At 35.0% G+C, this 21,691-nt stretch overlaps 1 protein-coding gene across 1 annotated transcript in view; it reads right to left on the bottom strand.

Annotated features, from left to right (window-relative positions):
• The window catches only part of LOC124362655, a 72,908-nt gene that overhangs the window by 17,084 nt on the left and 34,133 nt on the right, over nt 1-21,691 (bottom strand). The window contains 10 exon segments of the mRNA XM_046817350.1: nt 38-201; nt 982-1,148; nt 1,278-1,554; nt 5,775-5,973; nt 10,262-10,478; nt 10,677-14,474; nt 15,489-15,707; nt 18,225-18,390; nt 20,196-20,369; nt 20,617-20,785. Coding sequence (XP_046673306.1) covers nt 38-201; nt 982-1,148; nt 1,278-1,554; nt 5,775-5,973; nt 10,262-10,478; nt 10,677-14,474; nt 15,489-15,707; nt 18,225-18,390; nt 20,196-20,369; nt 20,617-20,785 — 5,550 coding nt within the window.

The raw sequence follows: 21,691 nt of genomic DNA, 5'->3' as shown, positions 1-21,691 counted from the left end.
ACTATGGTTTTATCACCACAAGCTTAATCAACATTACCCAGAGGCAGTGTCATCTCCTGAGCACTCATGCCCTGTTTCTGCCAGACCTCAGCAGGTATCCACTGACGTGGGCGACCACTAGTGGCGTCTCGTATCAACTGATTGTTTAGTTCTGACTGCATGGGCCGCACACTTGCCATTGGCTTCATCAACGGGTTCCCCCTGCAATGTTCATATGTTTCTAGACACTGTAACTTCAAAGACCATATTTACTTTAGATTATTCCAGTTAATAAAATTAACAGTTTTTAAGGTGAAACAAAATTAATAATGCCTTTAAAATCTTTTGAATGCAGTGAAATGTATGACCCTACTCAGTCAGTATGACAACGGTCTGTGCAGTCATTCCCACATCATAGTGAATCAACATTAGCAGATAATGCATTTTAATGTTGCCTCATCAAATTTTAGTAATTCTAGCTCAGAAATTATGTATGATGGACACAAAAAATTTGGAATAACAAAACAAAATTCTTAATTATCACCTAACATTAACAATAAAAATATCAATAAACCGGGAATACAGTTTAAATGATACATGTCGTACTTATTTTATATTCCTCAAAATTTAATTGTCAGTATACAAAACAAATGCATGTTATTTTTGTATTCATTAAATAATCATCTTTACTATGTTGCAATTCATTCCAAATTACTCAATATGAATAATGCTCACATCCACATTATTGCTTTGTCTAGCAGAAGCTATAAGTCATGACTATTTTGCAGTATTAGCTTCAGTATAAAATAAACAACAGATTTGATTTTATGTGTATTGTAAATAAACAAAAAGAGAACAATACTGTTTAAATTAAAACATTAACATTTTTTTAAGTCTTACAGACTAACCTATCTGTTTTTTTAAAAACAAACTTGAACAGACATAATATTTAAAGTAATGCATAAAGACAAAAAGGAGAATAAGTAAATAAATAAAATTAACCTGCCAACACCCGAAGTATTCCCAGGGTAGTAACCATAGACGGGCCTCGTGTTGTTGATATTAGCCTGCTTCTCCAACTCGTAGCTGCGCTTGGCTAGTCTCTTCTCAGCCTGTGATAATTTCTTATCCTTGCGGTCTACCAGCAGTGACTCGTGTTGGAACGGTTCCTAAAACATTTTAGTTGAAAACTCAGCTCTTTATTATATAAGCTTTCATTTTTAACACGGAAAAAACTATATTTATGTCTAAAAACCTGAAGTATTAACATTTTTAAACCTGCAAAATTAGTGTCTTACCTTGGACAAAAATTTACTGTATTTCTCGAGACATTTTTGCATGACGACATCGATGTACTTGTCCTTGATGTCAGAGAAGTCCTTAGCATCTGTGTCCTCCTCATTGTCCCAGCAAAGATTAGTGACTTCCTTGATACTGAGGTGGGCGTCCGGGTTACACTCGTCCACCACACGGTCGGCCATTCCTTGCTTGTTAACCTGACGATCGTAGATCTTTTTCTCCAAACAGTTATCTGTCACCAGTCGATACACAAAGCAGGGCTTGCGCTGTCCGTACCTACACAGCAAATCAGGTATCTAATGTGATGTATAAAATTTTATAACACTATCTATCTAATTTTTTGAGAAATTTAGTGATTAATCAGATCAAAAAATAGTATGGTACGAAGATCATCATATGAATTGCAATGAAGCAAACTATACATCAGGAAACTCCATTTCTTCAAAAGGAACTTAATCGAGGCATCATACATTAAATTAGCGGATCAACTGATTAGTCAACTGAAATTAGTCAATCAATAAAGCCAGTTGAAATTAGACTACTGCAGTTGGCAATTCTGAAAAATTAACTAAAAGGAAACAAAATACCAAAAAACAAATTTGAGATTTCTAGTAAACCATTGTGAAGTCACAGTATAGTTTTTTAAGTTCATCTAGAATAATCAAATAATAATAAAAGGCCTATCACATTTTCCTGATTTGTTGTTTTGCCACAATTTTGTTTCTTTCATGAAACTGAATAAACCTCTGCAATAGATCTTTTGCAAGCTGCTGATAATGTTGAAACCCTAGCTCTTGCTTTAGTAGAAATGAGAAATAACGAAGAACAGTTTGAGGACATCTGTATCAAAATTAAGTAAATGTGTAAAACACTAAATGTAAAAATTCCAAATGTTCAGAAAAGAAAAGTATCAGTCCTATTAGAAGACACTAGTTGTTTTTCTTCCCCTTACTACAGGCAAAAAAAGAAATAGAGAATGTTTTACTTATCACAATGTTATGGATCGCCTTGTAGAAAATCTTAATTCTCTATTTGATCAAGAAACAAAAATGTGATCTCTGTACAGGAAAATTTATGGGATTAAACTTAAATGACTGCTACAAATTTGAAAATGAGGACTTCACTCGGTTTACGCTAAACAATTCAATGCCAATTCTGCTGTACTATTGCCAGAATTTAAGCTGTTAAAATCAAAGAGGCATGGGAAAACAGATACAAATTGTTTTACATAAGTGTTTTGGAATAGATTGAATAGTTATTGAAGTTTCAACTTATGAAAATTTTAGTTTTGTTGGTAATAAATTTTGCACAATGCCTTTAACTAGCTGCACGAATGAAAGAGTCTTCTCTAAACTCAGTGTCATGAAATTTAAAATGCATCAAGACTGTAATGTTTCCGTTTGTGGAATAAGAACAGGCTGCTAACGTAAAAACATGTGATATAATTGACAAATTTACGAACAATGTTTCATTCGACTGTCCGATGAATTCGTAAAGTGATGTAAACATCAACGTGTAAAACTTGATGTTTAAGAGACATGTACTACTTTGGTCTTGACTTTGGCTTTCTAAATTTCAAAATAATAATCTCTAACCTTTATCTTAATTTATTTGTAATACACATTGGTAAAACTTACGCTGTGTTTCTACTAATATTGTTCTGTGTACTAAAATGAGTATAACAATCCAAAAAACCGAATGTTTATAATTATTATAAAAATCAAACAAGGCTAAATGTATCACTTATTACAAAACTCGATTCATCTAAGGTGCACCACCACTACTGAAGTCCTGCACATGCCTATGGTTACCATAGTATAAATTTGATTGTATAACATCATATTCCATGTATAACTTTATACAACGTACGAATAAAGAGACTTAAAAATGAAATGTGCATGTTTTAGATATAGTGTGCATAGTGTTGACACACAACTTGTTTGGTATCATGGTGCCCTGGTATGATCTAGGTTATTTTAACCTAGATAGCAGTTATGTGTTATGTTAGTTATCCAACTGAGCAAGATATTAGATTACAGATATCAAAATGTAGTGTTACTAATTTCTTTTATCACTAAATGATGGCAAATATCTGGAATAAATCTTGATTCCTTAAAAAAAAAAAATAGATAAAATAAATTTGATCAATTCATAAAGAATTATAAAATATTTTGTTAATTAAGAGTTTTTATTTATTGGGATATTTTCTAATGTTTACTAGATACAAATTCATGCAATATCTTATCAAGAATTCAGGGATAAATGAAATTAATAAAACACCACTTAGCTCGGATCAAGACTTAACCCTTTCACCTCAGATAGACAGGGAAGGGGATGAAACAGACATTCCTTGTTTCAATGCATTGTAATTATATTTAGACATAAGTAGTTCCTTTGATGGATGCTAGTGTTGATTGTTTACTGATTTTACTGATACCTCCAGATTCTTTAACCCATGAAATTTACGAATAAATATTTAACTTTAGCACAACAATTATTTTCTTTGTTATTTTTGAAGAACATATCTTTGCAAAATTAAAAGGCTAACATTAAAGAATGTTACAACTTATAACTTTTATCAGGCATAAAGAATGAAATTGTTCTCTTTCTAGTGCAACTTGTACACAGGAAAATGGAAAGAAAAAAAACTAGGTATGTTTGTAAAATATGCAACAAACTAGTTAGATGATCCTAACTATACATATCAGTTTGTGACACAAAATTAATGTTCATTTTGTAAATATTGTGAATTAGGGATTTTGTATCATTTTAAGCCTTTATTACTGAAGAACTTATATATTATGATGATACTTGAAATAATATCTAATATTAGTAAGATCTTAAGAAAACAATGTGTATATGCAGGTTCAGGATAAGTAATTTGAAAATTAAGTCATATGTTTTATAACGACTTCTTTCATAAGTAAAACTTTATACAAATTTTCAGGTTTACTTAAAATCATATACATTTCAAGATGAAATATTTGTCTGTACATACATGTTAAAGTAAACATCTTAATGCACTATGAATAAACAATTGTTTTAAATGTTTGTATAGACCAACAAACAATTTCAGAGAGCATTATCTACTTTCCATATCACTCTAATAAGTCACAAAAATATTTCTGTCATTTCCATAATGGGTACAGTGATTCCTCGCTCTCTTTCTACTCTCCCATCCTCCCCCATCATGACGTTTTCAATTTGGAAAACTGGAAACTTTTAAAAGTTTTGAGAGGTCACCGCTAATGTTTGGATCATACTGTAACTGACCTACAGAAAGCCTGTGTGTCATGACAAGGGTTCTAGCTAGCATCCAGTACCACCACCCGGTTGGCTCAAACTATATTGATAACTAGAGAACCAGCAAACATAGATACCTGGAACAAATGGATGTTTGGATCATACTGTAACTGACCTGTGGACTAAACAGACAGCCTGTGTATCATGACAAGGACTCCAGCTAGCATCCAGTACCACCACCCAGTTGGCTCAAACTATATTGATAACTAGAGAACCTGCACACTTTGATACCCGGAACAAATGGATGTTTGGATCATACTGTAACGGACCTGTGGACTAAACAGACAGCCTGTGTGTCATGACAAGGACTCTAGCTAGCATCCAGTACCACCACCCAGTTGGCTCAAACTATATTGATAACTAGAGAACCTGCACACTTTGATACCCGGAACAAATGGATGTTTGGATCATACTGTAACTGACCTGTGGACTAAACAGACAGCGTGTGTATCATGACAAGGGTTCAACCTAGCATCCAGTACCACCACCCGGTTGGCTCAAACTATATTGATAACTAGAGAACCTGCACACTTTGATACCCGGAACAAATGGATGTTTGGATCATACTGTAACTGACCTGTGGACTAAACAGACAGCCTGTGTGTCATGACAAGGATTCCAGCTAGCATCCAGTACCACCACCCAGTTGGCTCAAACTATATTGATAACTAGAGAACCTGCACACTTTGATACCCGGAACAAATGGATGTTTGGATCATACTGTAACTGACCTGTGGACTAAACAGACAGCCTGTGTGTCATGGCAAGGATTCCAGCTAGCATCCAGTACCACCACCCAGTTGGCTCAAACTATATTGATAACTAGAGAACCTGCACACTTTGATACCCGGAACAAATGGATGTTTGGATCATACTGTAACTGACCTGTGGACTAAACAGACAGCCTGTGTGTCATGACAAGGATTCCAGCTAGCATCCAGTACCACCACCCAGTTGGCTCAAACTATATTGATAACTAGAGAACCTGCACACTTTGATACCCGGAACAAATGGATGTTTGGATCATACTGTAACGGACCTGTGGACTAAACAGACAGCCTGTGTGTCATGACAAGGACTCTAGCTAGCATCCAGCATCACCTCCCGGTTGGCTCCCACTAGATTGATATCCAGAGAACCCGCACACGTAGATACCAGGAACAAATGGGTGTTTGGATAATTTTTTCACTGACCTGTAGACTCTACAGACAGCCTGTGTGTCATGGCAAGGATTCCAGCTAGCATCCAGCACCACCACCCGGTTAGCTCCCACTAGATTGATACCCAGAGAACCAGCACGCGTAGAAACTAGGAACAAATGGATGTTTGGATTGGAGTTGAACTCATTGATCAGCTTCTCCCTCTCCATTGCACTTGTGCTTCCATCGAGACCTGGAGCACAGTTAAGCAGTGATTATGCTACTAGGAGGTTACATAAAAAAATTGAATATCCTTCAATTTGTGATCTCGTTGCTTTGTGATATCACTATCTTGAAATATTTAAAATTAAAATAAGCTAAGGTCAATCTCTTTATAAGATAGTGATGTGCAAATACTTTTTCCATTTCCTCTCTTACACATAATTTAAAATGAAAATGAAGATATCTTAATTATAGAGTATAGGAGTTTAAAAGTGTGCCACTTAACGTATAAATACAAATATAAAAAATAAAACATAATCAATTATTCTTACCACAAAATTGATCTGGCAAGTAGTAACTAAAACTAAATCCAATAATAAATTATATAATGGGTCTGAACAATTTAATTTAAATTTTAGTGTATTAAATTATGTATATAGATTAAACTCAAAACTTTCATACTACAAATAGTCAACTAATAACTATCCTATCTCTATCAGCTTTTCATTCTCCAGTCATTTAACTTACACAGTTAAAGTGTGGCTAGAGAACCACCAACTAACTGTCACTCCCACCAAGCCTGCAGCAGAAAATCTGTAACTTCAACCCCAATGGAATCGCGCTTATCAATATTTCTTCTGTGTACACTAATGTTGTACATAAAGACGAAATTTTGGACATATTCTGTTTAATAAGATCCTCGCAAAGGTGATGATCACATTCTCCTTTAATATATAAATGAACTCAAAAGCTATAAGCAAAATTAAACCATGTGAAAATAACTCTCAAAATGAATTGAATCTAAGGAATTGTGACTCCTATTAAAATGTAAACAACCATATGGACGGTAATTTATATTCACAAAATCATTGTTTTCCACTTGAATCCTTAGATTCTTATCTAGTAAATTTCAAAATTGTATTATATTATATTATTTTTATTTGAAAATTAACAACATCAACATTTTTCAACGTCAAAACTTACATTTTGTAAAGTTTGATATCATGTGTTTCTTCTTTATTTATTTATTTTTATGCAGTGTACTTTCTTATTTGTACACTTTGTAAGCTGAGAAATCTTAAATTTTAGGTGGAGCACACAAAAGTAAAGTAAAGATGTCTTATTTTACCAAGTGAAGTTAGGGCTAAAAAGCTCTCTTAACATTTAACCTGAGAATCGACGGCTTAAAGTCAAACCACCACCAACAACCTGCAAGGCAGACTACTTGCAAGGACAGGATCGCTCAGCGGTTGGCCGTGACAAAACAAATGAACTACTTTAAATAATGTTTTCAAATTTTTAAATAATTTCCAAAAAAATCTTTTGATTTTGTTAATATTTAGAGAGCTTGCAGCCCATCATAGTATGTTCAACAAAGTGGTTCAAATCGAAACTCTCTTAACATTTTCATTTAAGTTATAGAAGACTACATTTTAATTTAAAGTTCAATAGCTTAAAATCTGATTTTGGTATAAGATAACCTCAACATGGTTTGACATTGTATGAATGTCAACTTACAACCCCATTACTTGGTTTGACACAAGGCGACAGCCTGTGATCTGGTTCTATCTTGCGGTCAATTCTTGAATTATTCCGACAAAGGAACACATGTTTGAATTGTTTTTTTTTTTTTTTTATTCTAGTTGTTTTACTTTGCTGAAACACTTTCTGTAATAATACTACAGGTTTTAGTGTTGTAAAATATGCATCTCCCCATATTGCAATTTCATACTTCAGTTTTGGAATTAAGGTCACATACATACGAGGGGGTACCCAAAAAAAAAAACCGGAATTTTTTTATAAAAATTATATATTATCAAATTTTTTACAATACGACCTTATCTCCTTCAAAATAATCTCCATTACAACTAATACACTTGTCCCAACGGTATTTCAATTGATCAAAACATTTTTTGTAGTCATCTTTAGAAATGGCTGCAAGCTCGACCTTCGTTTTTTTCTTAACCTCTTCAACGCTGTCAAATCGTTGACCTTTCAATTCTCTTTTCATGTGTGGAAATAAAAAAAAGTCACATGGAGCGAGGTCAGGCGAGTAAGGTGCGTGGGGCAGCGGAACCATGCCGTTTTTGGCTAAAAACTGCCTAACTGAGATGGCTGTGTGTGCTGGTGCGTTGTCGTGGTGGAAGAACCAGTCTCCAGTCTGCCACAAATCGGGTCTTTTCTGGCGAACACTGTTGCGCAATCTTCTTAAAATCTCCAAATAAAATGTTTGGTTGACAGTCTGACCTGGAGGAACAAACTCAGAATGAACAATGCCTTTAGCATCAAAAAAGCAAATCAACATGGTTTTGATGTTTGATTTGACTTGCCGACATTTTTTTGGACGAGGTGAAGATGGCGACTTCCATTGGCTTGACTGTTGCTTCGTTTCTGGGTCATAACCATAGCACCATGACTCATCACCAGTAATTACCTTTTCCAGAAAATCGGGATCATTTTCGAGATGTTCTTTCAGAAGGCGGCAAGTTTCAACTCGATGTGCCTTTTGATGGTCAGTCAGAAGTCGAGGAACAAATTTGGCAGCAACCCTTTTTAGTCCTAAATCTCCTGTTAAAATTCGCTGAACTGAGCTCCAAGTTAACCCACTACTCTCTGATAGTTCCTCAATTATCTGTCGACGGTCGGTGAGCACAAGTTCACGAATTTTCTCAACATTTTCGTCCGTTCGAGAAGTTGATGGACGTCCAGAACGAGGTTTGTCTTCAATCGACATGTCGCCATTTTTAAATCGAGCGAACCACTCGTAGACCTGAGTTTTCCCCATAGCATCATCTTTGTAAGCTGTATTCAACATTAAAATAGTTTCTGCAGCATTTTTACCAAGTAAAAAACAAAATTACACAGCTGCACGTTGTTCACTTAAACTTGCCATGACAAAAAACGAAACAAGAACAAAACAGGGTTAGCGAAAACAGTCACTACGAACGAACAGAAAGCACTAGGACAACGGAACTGGGGTCACTGGGCTCGCAATGGGTTGCGCGACATACGCCTAGAGGCAGGAATGTGTACTACACGCTGCCGGCTGACAGCAATACAATTCTGGTTACTTTTGGGTACCCCCTCGTAAATCAAACTGAAGTAACCTCGAATATGGTGTACCACAGGGTTTCATTCTTGGACCCTCTCTTTTCATAATATATGCAAATTATTTGTTTATAGAACACAAATAGAGGTTTACCAATATGCTGATGCCACAACATTGATTTGCAAGGCTGGAAGCACTTCCTCTACGAAACATATTGTAGAGACAGAACTCGATTATTTAAGGGATTAGTTCTCTGTCAATGAGCTCTCCCTAAATGTGTCTAATACCCAAGTAATTGGATTTAAAACTGTGAATTCTAATCTTAACAATATCTTAAAATCTAAACACTCTAATGGAATTAATATATCAGTCTAAGAATCATATATATCATATGTCAGTCCTTGGTATTGAAATTGATCATAAATTAAATTGGCATTCACATATTTAAAATGTAACAAAAGACTTTCTTCCATATTTTTTAAAGAATGCTTAACTACACAAAAACGTTAAAAACTAAACTAGCGGTTTACCATGCTTATTTCTCTTTAGGTATGAATTATGGTTGAGTAGTATGGAGAGTCTCTAGATATGCTGATAAAGTATTTATTCTGCAAAATAAGGCAGTGAGAATTCTAGCAGTCGTACCTCCACTTGCTCATTGCAAAACTAGTTTCATTAATCTTAAAATTTTCTAAAAATGTTAACACCTTACAACCACTAAACTTGGACATAGCATGTTCAGTAAAGTCAAAACTTGACACATTCATGGTGAATCGAACAAATCCACAGCCACAACACAAGATCATAAGACAAGCACTTTCTTTGAACATTTGCCTAAGTACATGGGGCTGAAAGTTTACAAGTTACCTATGCATGAACCACAAAAAAACTTCATAATCATGGCACTTAATTTTTAGTTGTTGAGTCGTAATTCCTTTAGAACAAACTTTACACTTATCACTCATTTTCATTAGTACCAATGAAAATAAAACTATTCACAAGTGAGAACAAAAACAGTACAAATATAATTAATTAATAATAATTGAAGTCTTTGTTTCCAATAATTATCATGTCCTTCTTCTTCAAGCTCTGACTCATTTTTCTGTTGTACATTATGTTCAAATATTAAGTACTTATAATAGACTCAAAATCGAAAATGTATTACATTACTAGAAATTTAATTCATAACTGTTACATTTGGTACATCAATATTTCTAAATTTCACCTAACACAGAATGGAAATATAAGTATAAGAATTTAGTCAACTTACGATAGTAGTTCCAGTTTCTTGCCCACTTCTCTTGTCTTCCTGGCAATTCAGTTTTTTGTAAAAAATCTTCAATAAGATTCAAAGTAAACAAAGATTGTGAAAATACAAGTACCCTATCACCAAGGCACATTGACTCTTCAAGAATGCAAAAAAACAGAGCCATTTTAGCAGACGCTTCAATATTTCCAGGAACATAGCCCTTCAAAAGTTCTGTGGCCTGCAAAAAAAATGAAATTAAAAAATACATTTTAATATATCAAGTTATGAAAGATCAAATATACTTTTCAAACCTTTATTAATTTTTCTGTATACACATGAAATCTACAACGAGAAAGATATCTGATTTAACAAATCACTTAGGGTAAATGTGTTGATTTTTCTGTAAATTATACATTTGAGATATGAAATAACTCACCCAATCATATGGAATGCCAGCATCTTCACCACGGGATGTTTTTGTTGTAGTAACACCAGTTGCTGTCACATCTTCCTTGACATCTTTTGTTTCTCCTTCTGTCCCCTCTCCTTTTGGTGATTTAATGTCCTCTTTTTTAGCTTCTTCTCCTTCTTTTTTATCACAGCCATTATCATCTTCAGATTTGGGTTTATTGGTTTGATGAAGAGAACTACCACTTTCTGTTTTTAATTTACCATCTTGACTTGACATATCTGTTTCACTTTTCACACAACTTTCACCAACACTACTGTCTTTTTCTGATTTTATTGTTTCTCCTGGTTTGTCCGAACATTTACTCGCAAGATCATCCCACATTTTACTGTCATCATTATTAAGACCATAATTAACAAAGTCATTGTTAAAAGCAGTTTGAGATAAATTTCCAGTGTCCTGTGAGTTTGACTGACTATTTCCAGCAAGAAATTCTCCTCCTGACATAAACCTACTATTGTTGATAGTGCCACTTTGAAAAGAACTTGAACTAGAGGCTTTACTAACTTGATTATTTTGGTTTGAGCTGAAATTGTTTGGATTCATACTATTATTGCCAAACATTCCAAAGTTACTTTGGTTGTTTGAGAAGTTGTTGCCCATCATTGCTTGGTTCATGTCAGGATTTAGTCCACTAACAGACTGTGGATTTCTTATGCCCATCATCGCAGAAGGATTTCTCATCATATTGTTTCCAAACGATTGGTTTTGATTAAGCATATTTGGACTGTTCATGTTCTGTTGATTCATCATACCAAAATTATTCATTTGATTGCCCATCATCATTCCAGGATAGTTCATCATCCCTGGTTGATTGTACATTCCCATCATGCTGCTGTTGCCCATTTGATTGGGATTAAATGAAGGATTGTTCATTTGATTCCCCATCATATTTGATGATGCACTCATCATATCATGAGGGTTCATTTGATTGCCATACATTCCTTGTCCAGATGTATTCATCACCATCCCCATGTTCTGAGACCCACCCATCATGGGTTGATTGTTCATAGATGGATTTCCCATTCCATGCCCCATTATATTTTGACTGTTCATAAATCCAGATGAGGTTGTATTCATTTGATTGGAATTCATGCCAAACATATTTTGTTGGTTGTCCATTAGAGAATTTGTTAGTTGATTGGCAGTACCATGTTGTTGGTTAGGAAGCATACCCTGACCCATGACTGAATCATTTATTCCACCTTGTTGATTCATCATAATTCCACTCGGATTACCTTGCATATTCTGCTGAGATATTTGGTTCATATTTTGATTCATACCCATTAAAGAATTGTTCGGATCTTGATTGTTACCTAAATCGCTCTGAGATTTGTTTTGCATTACGTTTTGAGATCCACTCTGAGAACTCATCATATTTTGATTGTTAATCATATTCTGCAAATTACCCATCGGATTTGACATTGACTGATTTCCATACATGTTTTGGTTGAGTTGGTTGTTTTGTGGGTCTTGATTTCCTGATAAGTTTCCTAAAGTTTTTTGAGAGCTCATTGTATTTTGAAGAGCATTTGCATTTGCTAGAGAAGAATCTTGATTACCAAGCATATTTTGATTTTGAGAACTTCCCATTAGTCCTTGTTGATTTCCACTAAGAGATTGTTGATTGTTTAACAAACCTTGTGAACTTGTCTGATCAAGACCCGACATGCCAGGTCCACCAAGCATATTATGCTGATTTGACATTATCTGTGGATTAATCATATTATTCTGAGAACTTCCCATAATCTGTTGTGGCACTTGTTGATTTCCTCCAAACATGCCTTGTTGTGAACTTACCATCATTGCTGAAGAACTTTGTTGACTGAACATGTTTTGATTCGATTGCTGATTCCTAAACATAGGGTTTTGCATATTCATACTGGAGTTGGGTTGATTACCAAAAAAGTTCTGTTGATTTTGTATGTTTTCGATGTTTTGTTGATTAGCCACAGTTGAGTTTGATTGGCTTCCAAGCATGTTCTGACCATCAAGAGTCCCTGGATTCTGAGATCCATGTTGACCAGAAATATTCTGGGAACTTTGAGAGCTGGTGATCATGTTTGCCATCATGTGAGAACTCTGTGAAGATGACATCATGTGGGAACTTTGTGGAGATGATATCATGTTGGATTGAGAAGTAATGGATGGGTTTTGAGATACTGAAGAGCTAACTGAATTTTGTACATTACTTTGAATACCCCCCATCTGGTTTTGATTTGATATTCCTCCCATGAGATTCTGATGATTGTTAGGCATGCTTTGAGTATTTCCAAGGACACTAAGGGAACTGTCCCCAAGTAAACTTTGAGAATCATGTTGAGGATTCATTAAGTTCTGAGAATTTCCTCTGGACTGTTGAGTATTCTGAGTGTTTGATAAATTGGTCTGACTATTGGCGCTGTTGTGGTTATCACCACCACCTAATAGTCCTTGGCTTCCTTGCATACTTTGCTGTGTAGACATCATCAGATTGTTTGCAATGTTTTCAATTGCTGCTTGCTGTTGACTTTCCATGGAATTTTGGTTGGAACTGTTAATCAAGTTTGCTTGGGAGCTAGTCATGGTATGCAAGTTACTGGATGAGGAGTTCTGCTGGCTACTCATGCTTGATTGGGAAATAATTGTGTTGCTCTGACTTACTTGACTCATCCCGCTTTGAGACATTCCAGGCATATTCATTCCTAATCCTGCATTTTGATTGTTCATTCCCATGTGACTCTGAGATGGAGGCATATTTATTGTACCATGATTCTGAGATCCCATAACACCCATTTGATTCATTCCCATGCCTTGCGATTGAGAGTTCATACCCATACCTTGAGATGGAGGATTCATTCCCATTCCTTGGGACTGAGTATTCATTCCCATACTTTGAGATTGAGAGGCCATGCTCATATTTGACTGACTAATATTCATTCCAGATTGATTCTGAGAATTCATACCCAAATTACCTTGTCCAAGAGAATTCATTCCCATTGAATTCATTCCAAAATTATTTTGATTCATGGTCATGTTTCCGGGATTCATATTATTCATTGGCATACCCATTGAGTTCATATTATTCATATTCATTCCTCCCATTCCAGAATTCATTCCCATCATACCATGGCCAGAGTTATTCATACCCATCCTTCCTTGTTGAAGAGGATTCATACCACTCATTCCTGGACGATTTATACCCATTCCACTGTTGTACCCTCGATGACCACCACTAAACCCGTCAGATCCCATCATGTCTTGATTGTAGAAGTTAGAGTTGTTAGTATCAGGATCGTTATAGTTTGGGAACATACTAGGATTGTTGGGATCATTGTTAAAAAATGGGTTATTCCAATAATTTCCTCCGCCGAATGATTGGTCTTGCTGTGAAGAGTAATAATTTCCTCCAAAGTTTGAGTACATGTTCTGATTGTTGAATCCTTGTTGATTTTGGAAGCCTGGATATGGTGGGGGCATTCCAAAGTCACCTTGCTGATGAGGATTAAAATTTGGGTTTCCATAGTTTTGGTTCATTCCAGGATACTGAGAAGGGAACTGGTTGTTTCCATTGTTGGGATAAGGGAAATTTGGCCGGAACTGAGTGTTGCCTGGTTGCTGTGGGAAGGGTTGTGGAGGCTTGACATCTTGTTGGGGCGGCTGAACAGTTGTATGAGACTGTAAAGTGGATGAGTCAGAAGTCTGTGGGTTGCTGTTTGTTGTATTTGGCATCACAGCTGCTACCACAGGACTCTTGGCAGGCGATTCCTGATCAGCTCCTCCTCGCTGAAACATATTTTATTTTTATAAGTAATGCTTTTTAATATCTACTCATCTAAAATTAAATTATTGTCTTTAGTTCACAATTTTTTTTAGTTTCTACAGTTAATTTACTAATTGCAAATTACAATTTTGGCTCCAATAAAATCCTATATAGTTTATTTAAGACATTGTTTTTATTATGCAAAATATAATGAGAATTTAACTTAGAATGATGCAATGTCTGTAAACCAAATCATATTTTTAGCAGTTCCTAATACTGCATTATTAACCCATTATGAACTGATTTGTTTAGCAGCACGTGTCTCATTAGCACCAATTAATTTACGCATCAGTAGCAGAACAGATAAATCCGGTTTTTATGATCTATTTACCTGTACATCGAATTGGATTATCAAATATAAGTTATACATATTTTTGTCTATATACTTACAAAGATATACAAAATATTATTTCATGAACTATTGTAATATTTCATGTTACACTTACTGGCACTCTCTAATAAATAACAATCTGATTTGGATTATCGTAATTTTCCATTTTTAACTACACATAACAATACACGCGACCAATACCGTAAAATGCAAAACTAATTTCTATTGTTAAAAACAGCTGAGGGAAATAACAGATAAGTAGCGCTATGTAGCGGAGAGTAAATTCAGTTGATCTTTCAACTTCTATAAACAATTGTGATTCACTCAGTGAAAGAGATGAGTAGGTTAAAAAAATAAACAAAAACAAAGTTAATTTTAAACTGAAAATCAGTTTAGGATCACTTGAATAAAGATAAATATCACAAGCGAGGCTGAAATATCTCAAGATTATAATTGTGTTAGCAATGTGTTGATGCAGTGTTAAGTGGAAACTTAGACAATAAAATACATCATCATTAAAACACAAGACTTCACCATCTGATAGCCAGAATGCCAACTTACTTTTATGGCAAACCAGCTTGAAGGGTAAATTATAAAAAATATATTAATAAAAATAAATAATTGAAAATAAGATGTAAACTTTTACCTTTCTTGGGTTGACCTTCCGTTCACGCTTGACTGGAGAGGTTCCTTTGGGACTTCGTCCCCGACCTCGCTTGACTGGAAGCACTGGTACTATAGTGCCTGCAGGAGTGGTGGGGGGAACCAGGGCTCCAGCTGTCTCCTCTAGATCTAAGTCTACAGCTTCTGATCCCATCATCCGGCGCTTGAGAAAGTGATACAAGACATCCGGGTGGTTCCAAATCTGTAGAAATATTACACATAAAAGAATAAAAACATGTCCATGAAGTCAAATATATTGAAACCAATTTTGTCACTAGTTGATAGGAGAATCAGCATTTAATATTAAAAACAATAAATTAAGAATGAATGTAATTAAAACTACGAAAAAAATATAACCTTAACAATGACAATTATATTTAATTTGAACTGAAATCATGAAATATCTTATAAATATCACTTAAAACCAATTTTTTTTACTCTTTAAATTACATTTATTTATTTTTGAACTTAAGGGTTATTTATTTACACTACATATATGTTAGTCACGGTCAGAAATAAAAGGTGAAGATTGAATTCACTTGAATGTTCATGGAAGTTCACAAGGCATAGTTCTTGGACCTCCTTCTTAACTTATTGATGTAACATATTGTATCTAAAAGTATTTGGGTCCACTATTTTTGACCTATAACTAAATTTTATAAAGTACTTAAAATATATAACTGAGATGCAAGCAAAATGGAAATAGCTTAAAGCCATTGTGATGCTAAAAATGGCTTTCATAATGTAAATTTCTCTAACTACAAAAAAAATTTAAGAAATATTGCTTATTTTTGTTAATGATTACTAGTCATAAATATATAGACGCTGGTATTCATTATGAACTAAAGTGTCAAAGTCAAAATATCTTTATTAAATCATCGTCAAGATGAGAATGGAGTCACAGAGAATAATTTACAATACAGGTCTAACCAGGTCAATACAATACGGGTTAATGATTGAAAATTCATTTAAAGAGTAAAATGGGCGTTCTTGCAGCCACGTCTTGAGATATTGGCCAAACAGTTGCTTATTTGATTTCTTCAGGTTTTCAGGCAGAGCATTCTACATCTTGGCCCCACCAAGTGTGATCAACCATATAAATAATATTGTTAACATATGTGCAACTTTACCAGTGCTTAATTCAGATGAACCTCATAATTTCTCATTTATTTCTATTAATTTTTAACATTCTGGCACAACTATTTTTAAAGCCTGTGATTTTGCTAATAAATTTAAATGATCATAAACTATAGCTCTAGGGAAGATTTTTATACACAGTGTGTCCACAAGTCATGTCTCGCTTATAATAACTTTTTTTACAAAAGTATATACAGCACAAAACTGAGATTAAGATAAGATTAAACAGTTTTATGTCAGTTTATCTGAGCTCAACATGAGCACCATGAAACGCTCTACAGACGTCCAAGCAAACTTTGATCTCCTCCCACACTTTGATCAAGATTCAGGGGTGCTTGATTCTATCGCACCTTTGATTAGTTGCTTTAAATGTTCAATATTTCAAATAAGTTCGCTATAAACTTAACTTCTGACACAGCAACACGAATAAAAAATCGAAAGAAGGTCAACATGGTGGCCAAGACTTTCCCCCATCTATCCAACTTACAGGAAATTTCCCGTTCATAAAATCACTAACAATTTGCTATAGTTAGGAGGATCATCTTGTAAAACCGAATTTCCATTTTTAATGTTAAAGAGCACATTAACACAGATAAATCTTTAATAGTGCATCAGTAAAGAAAAATGGACCAATAACATGTATCAGGACAGATCACACAAAATGTTTATTTGAAGAGAACCTGATGTTTTACAAAGGCATGAGGATTTTCACTTTCCCACATAGGAACGTTATGACTTTCCAGATAGTAAAAGGTAGCCTCATCACTAAAAACAGTACGGCTTATAATATTTTTACACAGTCCACTTTCTTGCTGCATATCAACAGCTAAGTATTACCTCAGTTATTTGTCAAAAGGCTTCAAAGCATGCAATAGCTGGAGTTTGTAACCATTAAATTTAAGTCATTTCTTCAAAACTTTATAAAGTGTAGTACTTAACTCTTGACCACATTTTCATAAATACTTTTTTGGCCTTTGTACAAAACTGTTTTAATTGTTCTCGACAGTTTCATCTCCTGGTTTTGGCTTACATGTCCACGTTTTATCCAGTATGCCTCTTTCCTCCTTATACCATTGATCGTGTGTCAGGGGAATTTTAATTAAACAATCTACTTACATCATACTTAAATTACAAAACTTAACTTTCCTAGCCTCAAAATACACTAAACTTTTCTTTGCAAAGTTACCATGATGACTGTTTTCAAAAATAAATTTAGCCACATATTACTAAATGACAACATTGTTTACTCAATTCATAAAAACAGAAATGTACAAAAATCTGTTTCATAGACCTGCAATCAGTATTTTGAACTTCTCAGAACCCCCTACTTTGGTCTCTTTCAGTCCAATGCTGCCTATTGTATAATTTTATGGAGTGTTCTTTAAATCACAAAAGATTTCTACTGTACAGTAAAATGTAATCTTTCCTATCCTCCACATCATTGCCTGGAGTTAAAAATGTTAAGATCAGTTTAAATATGTTTCATTTTAGATATCGGAATAGTCTACTTCAGTTTAAAAATGTTATATTACTAACAATAACCAACTGATTGAAATAAGAATATATATGATGTAGTACTTACCTTACAGCAAACAGCAAATGCTTTAAGAGGATTTGGCACAGCTTTCGTTCGAACAACCTCATTCATAAATGTATCATATAACTTCCGTTGAAATGTAGTCATTCGTACTAGAATAACATATTCTTCTTTCTGAGGCAGAGCATTTGTCAATACTGAGTGGCTTCGTCTGTAAAAATATGGAATAACTATAAGATAACCTGTATTTATATGTTTATGAAGCGTACTCAATAAGTATCTAATCTTAATCTGGACAAATGGTATTCATGCATCAACAAATGATTTCTTTCATAGTTCCTGTGAGATATAATCAACACGTTTTAGAAAAACAACACATGCTCCTACATTGCTCAGATATTTTGGCGAAATAATTCTGCTTTGATCACCCTTTCTAAGTGATCACACCACATACCAAAGCACCAAGAATGACCACAGGAATGTCTCTCTTTTGAGAAGGGAGCAAAGATCTGTTACACAGATAGTCAAGGGGAGACGAAGGGGTAAATATGGGTTTGAACGGACCAAACCTCTGGTCCTCTAAGACCCTGGATTCCTTCCCGACAGCATTTCAAAGTGGTAACGTCTGGATCAACCTACCAAGAAAACCAAAGGAGGTTCAAGTTCTATCTCCTATTCGACAGTCAGGCAGCACAGAGAAGTCTGTCTCTCTCCCCCTCTCCCTCTCTATCCCTCCCTCTCTCCCCCTCCCTCCCTCCCTCTCTCTCTCACTCTCACTCTCAGTATCTCCCACTCTCTCACACTATCACTCACTCATTCTCACTCACACACTCACTCATCCACCCTACAGCCTATACAAAGTAATTATGAAACCTAATAAATACAGTGTTAAGTTTACCTTGTTCTATAACGATAAATTAAATATTGTTCTTTATTACGGACTTGAAAGGGTCTTAGAGACTCGAGACCTGGTCCAAGGAAAACCTTTATTGATTTTGGGATAAAAAAGTTGGGCAGTCCATCTGTCGGTCTTTACCATAACTCTTGATAGGCAAGTCCTTGGAATGTAAACCTCAATACTAACATATTGTATTAGGTGTTGAAGAGTACATAGACAATAATCTTTATTTGTACAGTTCTTTGAGAATTACAAGTATATGTCAAATATAGTTACAAAACTTTAAATAAATATATAATGTCAATTGTGATCAGTTCAAGAGAAAAGTGACAAAATTTACTATAAGTTTAGGTTAAATTCCAAGTTCTCTAGTTAAAAAAAAGGACCCAAGTGAAAACTACCTTTTACTCTTTGTCTTGAAATTGCTTTATATATTGATGTCAGAGGGTAGGCAGTTGAATAACTTGCCCTTATTTAAGATTTCTTTTGAAATCAAGCAGAATGATGTATTGGTAGAGCAAAGTTGGCACCATGGCGGGTGTTGTATAGATCATCTCCTATGGTCAAATCTTTTCGTATGCGTATGCAGGGTGGCTATTCAAAATTTCCCGGTCGAAAATTTCCGATTATCTAGTCTATTTTCAAACCAAATAGACAACTGTAGTACTGTATTTAACCCTTACGCCAAGTGGAACGATAATGTTTTAGCATCACTAGCAATATTTGCAAGAAATGCCACAAAGCTGTGGTGCTGTAGCATTTCGTCACTAGCGATGTGCGAGAAATATATTACATTTACGTCAAAATATATGGATGTATTTTTATAGAGAATATATTTGTTTATAACTACACAAAGTACGACGTACGGATAAAATAAAAATTAGGGATTGTCTGTTTACTATCGAGGAGCTGAAGTCTGCGCATAGATCAGCAGACACGCAAGCGTTGAAAAATATAGACACAGAAAAAACGAAATTCAATTAAAATATTATTTATAAATTACATTATTCCGTTGATATGTATTTCTAAATAATTTCATGCACAAAGAACTACAAAAACATGTTTCACCAATCGGTAATTTAAGTACTGCCGTAAGTACAACAAAAACCTAACATCACCTCTGAACAAATCCCTCAAGCAGAGAGTGCAGGACGTGGGCTCGGTAACGCATCAGACGTATATCTTGAGGGGTACTGTCGATACACTGCCCATTCTGTATTGGCCGTTCAAACATGTTGCTGAACTCTGTCTTTGTGCCCAAGTAGTTTGGTCTCACAAAGTCCACCATACACCTGTAATAATGACGTGTTTGTCAGACTGATACCGTTAAATTGACACCTATTTAATCTGAAATACTAAAACATTTAATCATAATCGAGAAAGTTTGGCTGAGGTATGTTTCTACTTTGTAGTAAAATTTTTTTAATTCAATTTAAAATTAAGAATTAAAAAAATGCTGTTTGATATTAATTATTAAAGTTTGCACATTCCAAACGAAAAACGTCAAAATTTATAAGAAAAAGTAAATGAGAGACTTGCCAGTATTCAAGGAGATTGTTCTGGAGGGGGTAGCCTGTGAGAACAACTCTACGTTTACTTCGGATCTGTTTCAGAGCTTGAGATATTGAAGCATGACTGTTCTTTATCCTGTGTCCCTCATCACAAATTACTAAGTCTGGACCTGGTTTCACCAGAGCTGCATGCATTTCTGTGAAAATACAAACAAACCAAAATTGTAGTAAACAACTAAGTTAACCTGCTGTTAGTTAATATTCAGAGTATTATGTAGCTAACAATGTTAAAACAACAATGAGTTGAGAATAATTTATAAATATTTTGACCATAAAGTAAGAGAGTATAGTCTGGTTAAAATAAAGTATGGTATACAAGTTTTGGCCATAAAGTAAGAGAGTCTGTTTAAAGTAAGAGTCTGTTTAAAAAAAAGTATGGATCCGACCAGTATGTTTTGTTAAAATAGCCTTCTTGAGCTTTATATACTGTTAACAACACGATTTCTATCATGCAAAAAAGCTTGCAAAATGTGACCTGCAATAATCTATTTTGATTAATGGTTTGCAGGAAAATCTTAAAGACCACAGGGACTACAATCTCTATCAGGGCAAGATAGGTGGTTACACAATGGCGGTTTAGCCTGGTGCCTTGTTGTGGTGGAGTTTCAAATTATCGTCAATCTCCAATTGATTCCGTCAGATAGTTCTGTACAGGTGTGCAAAGCCTTCTTTGTAGAAAACAGAATTGGCAGCTCGAGCGAATGCTCAATTTCTTATGTTTTCTGAGATGTTAAAAACAACTTTTGCACAACTGTTCCTTGGCTGAGACACACCTGCAGCCTGGTGTGTGCTTAGTCAATGAATACAAACCTTATAAGAAGCGCAAAGCTTATGGAGAATAGTCTGCCAAGTTGGTTTCCCGCCAAAACGAGCTTAGCGCGTCCGCCGCTAGGAGCGCTTGTTTCCCCCTCTTTCCCTCTCGCTCTAGCTTGTTCTCTCTCTCTCTCTAACTGGCCGCGCACTGTCTTCTCCCTCGCTCCCGCTCTGTCTTCTGTCTCACTCTAGCTGGCCACGCCACGAGCGCCCTTCACGCTGCCTAGTAG

This window comes from Homalodisca vitripennis, chromosome 1 (assembly GCF_021130785.1).
Source record: "Homalodisca vitripennis isolate AUS2020 chromosome 1, UT_GWSS_2.1, whole genome shotgun sequence".
NCBI lineage: Eukaryota > Metazoa > Arthropoda > Insecta > Hemiptera > Cicadellidae > Homalodisca > Homalodisca vitripennis.
Note: the sequence above shows the minus strand (reverse complement) of the source record. Positions and strands in the feature narration are given on the sequence as shown.